The sequence below is a fragment of the Narcine bancroftii genome, chromosome 1 (assembly GCF_036971445.1).
Source record: "Narcine bancroftii isolate sNarBan1 chromosome 1, sNarBan1.hap1, whole genome shotgun sequence".
In the NCBI taxonomy this organism is placed as follows: Eukaryota; Metazoa; Chordata; class Chondrichthyes; order Torpediniformes; family Narcinidae; genus Narcine; species Narcine bancroftii.
Genome location: NC_091469.1, coordinates 279350945 through 279363059, shown reverse-complemented (window position 1 = coordinate 279363059; position 12115 = coordinate 279350945). Strand labels below are relative to the sequence as shown.

Below are 12115 nucleotides of genomic sequence, written 5' to 3'. Positions count from 1 at the left end.
GAATGCAACCCTTACAGGGGACAAGATATGAAGATCTGTAGTCCACGTTGCTGTGGAAGTTGGTGAGTTTGTAGAAGATACTTGTCGAGAGTTTGTCTCCTGAGATGGAGACAGAGAGATTGAGAAAGGGGAGAGTGTTACGAGAGATGTTTCACTCTCGACTCAACAGTTTTAATTTATTAGTTTAGAATTGACTATACTTGTGAGTGTCTAGGTTTAGATTAGTTTGAGAAACACAGGTCTTCAGCCCAACTTGTTCCTGCTGATCCCTTTTAATGTCTGCATTAAGCCCCTATCCCACTAAACCTTTCCTAACCACATCTCTAAACGTCCATTAAATGTTTCAATTGTACTTTCCTCTGACAGCTTATTTCACATACCCATCGCCCTCTATGTGAAAGTGCCCATAAATCTCTCAAATCTTTTTTCTCTCATCTTAAAATGATTGGATTCCCCTACCCTGGGAAAAAAAATATTTAACTTATTTTTGCTCCTCTTAATTTTGTGAATCTCAATAAGGTTCCCCCTTAGTTTCTTACGCTCCAGGAAGAAAAGTTTCAACCTACAAACCACTTAGGCTGCCTGTTGCACCACCACAAATTGATGGGAAATTAATCTAGGGTTCTAGTGAAGGGAGGATTAACTGTGCTGTTGCCATATTCCTTTCTCTTGGAGGCAGTGGAGACTCCAAATTTTAAAATGGCCAAAGAATGTGCAATTTGTTCAATATTCTCTGTTCCATAGTGTACTTTTTATTTCCGTGAAAGGATGGAAATCTGCAACTTGTGGTGGTGAAATTTACCTTTTTCTTCTCTTCTCGCTCCCTCAGCAGCATCTCTCTATCCACCAACTTCACTACCGTGGGTAACCCTGCAATTATAAAGTAATCCATCAGGTACTCAGCCTAACCTTTCAGACACACACCAGATGATTGCTCCTTCCCTTCTCTAACAGGCTGCAACATCATGGGAATAGAAGTTATTCAAAAATGCTGCAGAAGTGGATAATACATAGCAACAGTATGCGTATGCGAGATCACTGACATCAGATTTAATTTCTAACTTCAACAACAACCAGTAACAAGAATTTTCCAGCCAAGGTCAGATTCAACAGCTAAACCCCAGGATGAATTTTCTTATCAGCATGAAGAATAACTGTCCACCTGAAATTTTATGTTTTAAGGTATTCAACAGTCTATGTTAACGAAGATCATACACAACAGGCATACAATTGTCAAAAATAATTTTCCATATTAATCAAGTCACAACTCCTAATCAGAACTCTTTGAGTCCACACATCCACATTTGTGAATTTGGATATGATCTCAAATGGCTTCTTTTCTCTTCTTATTCGGTAACCCTAGAATCAAATATATGGTATATACTCATGTAATAGTCAATCCCATGTAACAGTCGACCCCCCCCCCCTTTTTTGGCCCCAAAATTGAGTTTTCCACGTGACCCACGTAAGAGTCATTTCCTTTATTTTTGTTCCCCTCTGCCTGCCCATTGAAGCTCTCAAAACCCCGACCCCAAGCTCCCAAAGCATAGACCATGGACCCTCACCCTGACCACCCATCCACTAGAAGCTCCTGACGTCCCAGCCACAAACTCTCTCCTAGTCTCTGGCTGCCCACCCACCTGAGCTCCTGACACGCTAGCTACAGACTCTCTCCTTGGCCCCAGCTGCCAGCTCATCCAAAAAAGTGGTCAAAAAACTTGACTATTATATGAATATATATGGTAATGCTCTACTATAGCATACTGGGAATTAAATTGGTAATCTTGGCAGCCTGTCACTGATGCTCCACAATTTGTTGAAGTTACAGAAACAACTTTTCATTTTACAAAATATCACTAAGTTTCTCCAATAGCTTTGAATACAATTTCACTGTGGTGATATCAGCCTGAAGATCCAATTTCAATCTTTTGCCAATACTAAACTAACTCATTTAAACAGACATCATTTACAATATCTTCAGTACCCCAGATATTGAACACTGGAGGAGACATTCCCCAGTAGGTTTTGCTGCAACACAGCCCATTTAGTGTAATGGATGGAATTAAAGCACTCTGTTGAAGAAATCTTTACTGTGAGTTTGCAGACAAGAAAGAATGCACTGAGCTACAATTCTGATTAACAGAATGAACGAAGGCAATGAAATAGGTCAGAAAAAGGAGGTTCTTTTCAAATGATGGATAATATTTTTATAAACAGATTGACTTTAAAGAGGGGAACAAAAAACCCACAATGCCTCGTGATCAGTTGAGCTTCAAAAATTTGTAGGGCGCAAAAGAAAATTGAGAAGAAAGGAACCTCCCAGTGAGGTGATGACAGAATTCAATATGTAAATCATGAAAATCTGTAGACACTGCGGTTAAAGTAAAAACAAAATGCTGGAGAGTCAAATAGTGTCCTTTATGTAGCAAAGGTAAAAATACATAACCAATGTCGCCCGGAACATCAGTTCTGTCTGTATGAAGGACACAGTTTGACCTGCTGAGCCTGCTGCAGCAATTTGTGTTTTTACAGAATTCAGCATTATTAGCACACAGTTATTTTGCAGGTATTCAGAACCCTCACAACATTCAGTGAATTAGAGTGACCAAAACCCAATATTGGTGCTCGAACAGAAAATGCTCGAGTAATTCATCGTCAAGACAGCATTGGTGGAGAGAAACTGTTCAGAGAGACAAAGTGAGTATCTCCAATTTTTTTAAAATTCAGATTTCTAGCACTTGCAGTTGCATTTTTTTTTAAACTTCTACAACCTGTTAACTGGTCAAATATTACAAGTACCTTCATGGTCTTCAAAGCGAACTCCAAGCTCTGGAAGGATGTCATCTCGAAGAGCATCACACAGTTGCAGAACCTCACCAACTATAATGCACAAATAGTTAACACGCATATTTCAGAGAGCATCAGAATTGGAGAGTACTTCTATATCATCTACAAACTATTTCTGATGTCTCCTTATTTGTTATTGAAGTGACAGATATTAATGTCAGGAATATAAGGTTAAAACAAATATATTAAATAGATTAAAGCAATTTGGATTCTGTGCTATGAAGCAGAGTCAGATGAAGTAAAAAAAAGTTTGGTAAAGATTAAACTTTTGTTTAACATTATTTGACAAGTTCTTTATCTACTAGCATTCCATATTTGCCCATGATTGTAGTAAGGCCAAGTTCATCATGTTGGATTCATTTCTGTCTGGATCAGCACTGATAACTATGTACTATTTAGTTATAGTTTAACTCAATTGGATTATGTCTAAATATCAAGATATAAAACTCTCATTCAATATCTTTGCTACTGAGTTCAAAACAATGCAATTACTGTATTTTACAGCATACAAGACCCACAGGCATTTAAGACCACCCCACCTCCCATTTTAGCAGGAAATACTTAGAATTTCTTTTGTGTATTTATGGGTAAATTGGCGAACCAGTTCCTCCTGCACCTCTTATGCTGTTCGCAGAGGCACCGTGATCAGCCTTCTCACCAGGGTAAGTGAGCAGAGGCGGTGGCTCTGGATGGTCTTGCACTGCTGGCAGGGGGCCACTGTGGTCGGCCTTTTCACCAGGGGAAGTGAGTGGTGATGGCAGCTCCAGAAAACATGGGTCACAAAACTGGAGACCCGTTTCCTGGACAGCCACAGCACTTCTGCAGGCTTCTTGAAGCTGGGCAACCTGCTCAATTTCAACTTCGCATATAAGACCTGGGGGATATTCTTGAGCCAATTTTTTTGGGGGGGGAGCGAAAAAGTGGGTTTTATATGCTGTCAAACATGGTAATTTCCCTTCGCAATCATTTCTGATTGAGGATTTAAATATCTCAGCTCACATGTTTTGGATCAATTCTTTGAAGTTAAAAACAAAACCAATGTGTCAACTGTGTGATTATGAATAGTGTTTCAGGTTCAGATTACTCAAAGCAACAAGTGCAGTGGTGTGGGGAACTGGAAGTTGTTACATTCATTAGAGCATTGCAGCAACAGTTACTGAAACATTTCAATGATGCAATGAATGCTTCAGAAACGGATTATTCATTCATATCCCTCTCAATCCTTCCATTCTCCTTCTGAAATCAGATTTGTCTCAATTATTTAAAAAACTCAAATATCACATAATAAATGGTACAGTGGCTCTTGAAATAATAAAATGCATTTGACTTCAGTCCTGTGAGAACACAATTATTTTGTTGCCTTTAGGCATTCTCACTACATTTAAAGGAATAGAATATTGCAAGTTTGTGAGAAATTACAACAAATTTGGAGTTGATGCTTTGTCAAGAGTCTAATTTAATGAAATTCTTTACATTGGCTATGCTGTTTGTAACACATTTATGCTGAAATCAGGTTTGTGTCCCTGGAAGGTCGAGAACAAAATATTGGTAAAACAGCAAAAACAGGATGCATCAGCTTAAAGGATTTGGTGCTGACACTGCTCATCGATTATCAAGTAAAGCATCCGCCATGAACAAGTCATATATTAAAAGACAAAGACAAATGCTTCAGGGTAATTAGCAAGAATATGCCAATCTTGCAAGCTGCTTCCTTACACCTACTGTACATCGTGAAATGGCATCAATAGCTGATTTGATAATTGAGCATCTTCCTCGTGCTTAACTTCACAGCATAAAAGCAGGTTAGCTCAGAAGAAAAATTAGAAAAGGTTAAGAAGGAAACATGGGACAAACCTCCTTTAAACCCTTGACGAACAGATTTCAGATTTATTGCCAGAGTACATACATGACATCAAATACAACCCTGAGATTCTTTTTCCTGTGGGAGCAGCAGAAGCACCACTAATTTGTAGTGCAAAAAACTGAACACAGCAACAAATTGCAAACACAAACAAAATGACTGTGCAATACAGGGAGAATAAAAAAGAAAATCAATAAAGGGCACAGGTAAAAGTCCTTAAATGAGTCTCCGATTGAATTTGTCTTTGAGGAGTCTGATGTTGGAGGGGTAGCAGCTGTTCATGAACTTGGTGGTGCGAGTCTTATGGCACCTAAGAATCCATCACTAATGGATTATAATGGATACTAATCTATTATAAACCACTCATTTAACCTTGAAACAAAGGTTATATTTGGTTATATTTTAGTTGTAATGTGGCTGAAGCTTATGATGGCAGGGTTCCTGTGCAAGTGTTATGGAATATCAATTTCTTTCTTCACTCTTTTTTTGATTATCTACAAAATGCTATTAAAAATTCAAGTGGTGGAGATTCCATGTAAACCAGCAAATGCAAAAAAATTAACACTTAATTGCAATTTCTTTCTCCCAGTTTTACCCAGCCATAGTTTGCATCAAGGCTAATTAAAAGAAATGTTTAGGTGATAGAATATTAGCTATTAGAAAGACATACATGGATACAGATGAATTCATTATGTCCATACCTTTCTTCTCTCGAGCAATTTTTCGTACATTTTCACGAAAATCTGAAAGAACCTTCAGGTAAGGCATCACTGTGGTTTCCAGCTAAAGAAGTTGAGGTAAATGTAGCAAAAAAACTGACCGTTGGTGCCATTACAGTAACTGCTTTCACCAAATTTCATTACTCGGACACATTACACCAAAACAGACCTTCTAGGTCACACATGTCAAACTCAGGCCCGCGGGCCAAATTTGGCCCATGATATAATTATATTTGGCCTGCAAGATCATATCAAATATGTATTAGAGCTGGCCCGCTGGCCGCCGCGCCAGTATAGCGCATGCACAGCTAATACAACAAATCCCAGAATGCTTTGCAAATGCATTGGCGCCGGCCCCTCAGCCCGCTAATCGCCCCCACCTCCTCTCTTTACTTTCATTAGCATCTGCGACCTGTCGCCCAACTCACATGTAATAAACCCCTTACGGAAAATGGCCAAACGAAAGACAGAAAACAGGACCTTTCAAGACAGGTGGGAGGCAGACTCTGACCCCAGAGTTTGATGAACTTGTATCTAAGAAGAGATGCCAAGTATCTGGTTTAGACCCAGGTGCATCAGAGTAAATCACAGTGTAGCAAGCTAAGCCTGGATTAATATTTTCTTTGGTTAACTTTGGACTGTTCATAGTTGAAAGATTGGATTTTAATTGAAGCAAGTTGTTATTTATTTGATTTGTTGGCTTGTGAAAAAAATACATTTAAAAGAAGCTTAAAGGCTATAGAGAAATATTATTTATTGAATATTTTATTTCTCATTTGTTAATGCTTCTTCTGGAAAGAGTTTAACCAAAATTATTATTAAAAATTTATTTTAATGAAAAAGTTTAACATTACATATGTTGAAAGAAGAGAAAACATGCAGATATTGAAAATTTTCAATAAATATTCAGTTTGGCCCACGACTTAGTCCAAGTTTTTAATTTTGGCCCTCTGTGAATTTGAGTTTGACACCCCTGTTCTAGGTCATCATGCAGGCAGCTTATTACAGCATCTATATATACATTGTGATTCCAGTGTAATTGTGCACTCATTGTAAAGGAATATTTGACACCACTCAAATTCAGAAGATTGTGGGAATCATGCCCCATCTCAGCACTTGAACACAGACACAGATGCACCATTGGTAAGTGCTAAATGTAATGTAAAACATGGGTTCCATCTTCCTTCTCAGGAGGATGTAAAAAAAATACATAGGGATTTCAAGTTAGATGAATCCTTTTGCTGGACGAAATACTTTTGGGAATGATAATACTTACATTTAAATTCTGGCCATCTACTCTAACAGGGAACCCGATTGGCTCATCACCCTCTATTGCTCCAAATATCTGTTAATAGAAGATAAGATAAAGGCAACCAAGATTGCAATTTTTTTCCTACTGCTAGGCTTACAAGGCTTGACAATTAATATTCTTTTCCCATTACATTTCAAAGACAAAATTCTTCTCATGCATTGAGATCTTTCACCTTTAATCAGACTTTTGTAACCCAGTATTTCAAGGTTCCTTTTATTGCCACATAATACATTAAAAATATAACATACTTCAACCCATGCCTGCTGTAAGGCAGACAAAGTCACCAACACTATTACCCGGAGCCCCTTACAGTACGAGAAGAAGAGACCCTTAAGATTCACTGTGTATATGTGGATATTTGCTAGTTTGGACCATCTCACGAGCAGGTGCAAATATACAAGTTCAAAATACCCCGAGAGGTCCTTGCTGCCATAATTCCGGCTGCACTCTGACTTAAGTACTTCTCAGAGTCAAGCTACGCTGGAAAATTTACTTGGTACGCATGCCATGTTACATCAGGCGCAGGCTCCAATCTTTTAAACTAGTGGTTCTCAACCTTTTTCCTTCTATGAAAGTGGGAAGGGAAGGTTGAGAATCACTGCTCTGGACTCAATTGTTACTGGAATATTCTGCTTGAGAATAATTGTAATTGGCCCATTTCCTCTGGAGTTATGAAACCGTGCACATAACAAGTCAATGAGGTACGATTCAAACAGTGGTTTTCAAACACATCCCACCTTAAGCAATCCCTTACTAATCACAGAGTATCTATGGCATAGGGAATACTTAAAGTGGTATGTGAGTGCAAAGAAAGGTTGAGAACCACTGATATAAACAATTGCTGGGACATCAAATTATTATTGAATGAAATTAATGATATATAAGATTTTTTTTCTAGAACTACCATTAGATCAATGGCTTTGGAAATTTTGGCAGTTTGAAGTTACACATTAAATGTTAAAGTGACTGTGTGTCCCGCTCTGCATGATATATAGCATTCATTAAATTTTCTCATCTTACCCTCAGCATCTCTGTCACGTAGATTGCAATGGCTCTCAGCAGCATACGATTTGGCAACTCCCTGTTACTCTTCTTTGCTGCATTGTATGTGTTACACTGGCTCACAAGGGTACGTAGCTCCTCCATCACTGTGCGTGTGTCAATGTTGTCACACAGTGCTCTGTGCACAGCTACTTTCTTCTCATAAAAGCTTCAATAGAATAATGAAATATTAATTCTAAAATAACAGTTTGCAATTTTACTTCATTTGAAATTATACTTAGAATTTTCAAGTATTGAATCATGAATGACTCAGGAGAGAGGATAGTTCATATAGGGACCAAGGACAAGGGCAGAAAAGGTGAGGAGGCCCTGCAAAGATAGTTCAGGGAGTTAGGCACAAGGTTGAAGGTCAGGACCTCCAGGGTAGTGATCTCAGGATTGCAACCCTTGTCACCTGCTTGTGAGGTTAGAAATAGGAGGATAATGCAGCTTAACAAGTGGCTGAAGACATGGTGCAGGAGGGAGGGCTTCAGGTTTCTGAATCATTGGGTTCTCTTCCAGGCAAAGTGGGATCTGTTCCGATGGGATGATATGCATCTGAACTAGAGGGGAACAACTAGCCTTGTGGGAAGGTTTGCTAGTGCTGCTCCGGTGGATTTAAATGAGATTTGCGGGGCAAGGGGTGGGAGGGGGGAAGAAATGTGAAACAGAGTGCCAGAGCAGATAGAGGAGTGGAGGAGGGAAAAGATGATGTTAAAATTGTATGCGGCATTAGAAGTCAACAGGTTGTACGTGGTGGAGATGTTCTCAGGTGCATCTATTTCAATGCAAATATTGTAGGAAAGGCAGGCAAGCTTAGAGCATGGTTGGCACGTGAAATTATGACATTGTGGCCATTAGTGAAATGGCTGCAGGAGGGGCAGGACTGGCAACTCAATGTTCCAGGCTTTCATTGCTTTAGACGCAATAGAAACCCGGGCAGGGGCTGGGGTGGGGTGGGGGGGGTGGGGGGGGAAGAGTGGGGGAAAGAGAAATGGCATTACTCGCCAGGGAAAATACCACAGCCGTGCTCAGGCAGGACAGACCTATATGGGTGGAGCTGAGGAACAGGAAAGGAATGAGCACACTCATGGGATTGTAACACAGACCACCTAATCTGAAATGAGAACTGGAGGAACAAATCTGTAGAGAGATAAGATGCAGGAAACAGAAGGTTGAGATAGTAGAGGAATTTAGTTTTACAGATATTGACCAAGATTCTCATACTGTAAAAGGGCTGGATGGCTTTGAGTTTGTCAAGTATGTTCAGGAAAGTGGAGGACTTTCAAAGGTGAAATTTTGAGAAAACAGAGTTTGTAGATCCTGTCAGGATTAAAGGCAAAGTTTGCAGCCATAGGGAACCTTGGTTTTCAAGGGATATTGAGGATCTGGTTTGGAGAAGGAGAGGAATATAGCTGATATAGGCAACAAGGAGAAAATGAGGTACCCGAGACGTATATAAAAAAAAATCAAGAAAAACCTCAAGAAAGAAATCAAGACAAAAAAAGACATGAGGATGCTTTGGCCGACAAGGTGAAGGAAAATCCTAAGGGTTTCTACAGGCATATTAAGAGTAAAAGGATAGTAAGGGACAAAATTGACCCCTTGAAGATATGACTGGTCAACTTGGTATGGAGCCAAAAGAGGTGATTTTTAAAAAATAATCAGTATTCACGCAGGAAATGGGCACAGAGTCATGGGGAGGATTAAAGAGGAGGAAGTGCTTGCTGTATTAAAGCAAATAAGGGTGGATAAATTCCCAGGGCCTGACAAAATATTCCTTCGGACCTTGAGGGAGGCTAGAGTAGAAATTGCAGAGGCTCTGGCAAAATTATTTAAAATGTCCTTAGCAACGGGTATGGTGCCAGAGAAATGGAGGGTAGCTCACATTGTTCTGTTGTTTAAAAAAAGACTCCAAAAGTAATCCTGAAAATTATAGGCCAGTGAGCCTGATGTCAGTAGTAGGTGTTCTAAGAGATAGGATATACAATTATTTGGATAGCTAGAAACTGATTAGGGATACTCAACATGGCTTTGTGCATGGCAGGTCATGTTTAACCAATCTTTTAGAGTTTTTCCAAGGAGTTACCAGGAAAGTTGACAAAGGAAAGGCTGTGGATGTTGTCTACATGAACTTTAGTAAGGCCTTTGACAAGGTCCCACATGGGAGGTTAGTCAGGAAGGTGAAGTAGTGAACTGGATTCGACAATGGCTGGACGGGAGAAGCCAGAGAGTAGTGGTGAACGACTGCTTCTCAAACAGGAGGCCTGTGGCCTTTGGTGTACCTCAGGGATCGGTGCTGGGACCGTTGTTGTTTGTCATCGATATCAATAATCTGGATGATAATGTAGTAAGCTGGAGCAGCAAGTTTGGAGATGACACTAAAATTGGTGGCATGGTGGACAGCAAAGTTTTTCAAAGATTGCAGATGGATCTGGACCAGATGCAAAAATGTTGTGAAAAATGGTAGATGGAACCTAATGCAGACAAGTGTGAGGCATTTTGGAAGGGCAAACCAAGAAAGGACATACATGGTGAATGGTAAGGCACTGAAAAGTGCAGTAGAACAGAGGGATCTGGGAATACAGATACACAATTCCCTAAAAGTGGCATTACAGGTGGATAGGGTTGAAAAGAGAGCTTTTGGCATATTGGCCTTCATAAATCAAAGTATTGAGTATAGGAGTTGGGATGTTATGGTAAAGTTTTATAAGACATTGGTGAGGCCAAATTTGGAGTATTATATGCAGTTTTGATTACCTAAATACAGGAAAGATAACAATAAGATAGAAAGAGTGCAGAGAAGATTTACTAGGATGTTGCCTGGACTTCAGGAACTGAGTTACTGGGAAAGGTTAAACAGGTTAGGACTTTGTTCCCTGGAGTGAAGAAGAATGAGTGGAGATTTGAAACAGGTATTTAAAATTATGTAGATAGGCTTTTTTCACTGAGGGTAGGTGAAATACAAACCAGAGGACATGGGTTAAGAGTGGAAGGGGAAAAGGTTTAGGGGGAACATAAAGGGGAACTTCTTCACACAGAGAGTGGTGGAGTACGGAGCAAGCTGCCAGCTGAGATGGTGAATGCGGGCTCCATTTTAACATTTAAGAAGAATTTGAACAGTTACATAGATGGGAGAGGTATGGAGGGCTATGGACTGGTTGTAGGTTAGTCGGACTAGTGTAATGGAGGATTAAAACCATGTACCCAGATGCTTTTTGCTTATGTGGAACTGACGACACTGGGTCCACACGCAGGACACCTTACTTTCAGAACTAGCAGATGTAATTAAACTCAGCCATGGGGACTTATCTGAAGATACACTTTGAAATGGAATTCCACTGTGAGGCCCAGGGAAAGCAGTTGTCAAATGCAACACTCTGAAATTGACGAATTGGTCACAACCTGTCTTGCTCGAGAAGTTTTAATAAGTCTTTGTATCTACGAGATAAACCAGGAAATTATAACATCCTGGTTCCATAATAATTAATCTTCTAAATTGTAGAATGTAATGTTCAGTTTTGATTTTGACGAAAAAATATTAGAAGGAGTAGGCTCATGATTAATTGTTTTTGGGGTATATAAGCCTGTGGTCCTGCTGCTGAAGTTTAGATTCTCCGAGGGGTGGGAACACCCCTTGTCAAGAAGGAAGAACAGCCAGAGTCCAAGCAACGTCCCGGTCGGGGGAGGTGGAGAAGCTGCTACCAGCGCCCTGACAACCTACTACAAGTGTGCAGTCGTTGCCTCGCTTCGGCAGTTGGGACCAGTCCAAGCGTTGATAAGTATAGTTGGGAAGGGCTTGCATATTGTAGTGTGAAATCAGCTTTTGAATTAGTAATAAACATTTGTATAAACTGAACTGCTCTCGGTGTGTGTGTCTATTTTCTTTCGGTAGCTCAAACACTGTGACCAATCTAAAATGAACAAAATGAGAGGTATAAGTTTACCCAAGACAACTAGGCAAAAATGAAGTTCAGCACAAACTAGAAAGGCCAAAGCGACTGTTTCTGTGCTGTAGTGTTCTATGGGTCAATGGAATACAGGAATTTAAAGTTACAAGAAAAAGCTTAAAAATTAGGCCTGCCGATATTCATAAGAAATTATGAAAATAATAAAAAATGAAATAAAAGGCAGATACATTTTTAAAAAGATAAATTATTAAATATTCTGTCAACTGCAAATAATAATTAAATGTGATTTACATTCCCTCCCTTCCATGACCTCCCAAATCTGATCTGAATAAACATTAATTTTTATGCAGATAAATGTTGGAAGCCCACTGTAGAGCTGTATGTATTTCTCAAGAATCAGCCAATTATATTTTTTTAAAAACCT

General features: G+C 39.5%; 1 protein-coding gene across 3 annotated transcripts in view; it reads right to left on the bottom strand.

The window, feature by feature from the left end:
• Positions 1 to 12115, bottom strand: part of cars1 (cysteinyl-tRNA synthetase 1) — a 99127-nt gene that overhangs the window by 19968 nt on the left and 67044 nt on the right. For 2 of the 3 annotated variants that reach the window (XM_069900784.1, XM_069900777.1), the window contains 5 exons: positions 7760 to 7949; positions 6704 to 6772; positions 5410 to 5491; positions 2800 to 2880; positions 803 to 870 (listed from right to left, as the gene is read on the bottom strand). In XM_069900784.1, the coding sequence (XP_069756885.1) occupies positions 803 to 870; positions 2800 to 2880; positions 5410 to 5491; positions 6704 to 6772; positions 7760 to 7949 (490 nt within the window). The remainder of the gene's footprint in view (positions 1 to 802; positions 871 to 2799; positions 2881 to 5409; positions 5492 to 6703; positions 6773 to 7759; positions 7950 to 12115) is intronic. The other variant, XR_011345578.1, reaches the window with a different exon arrangement.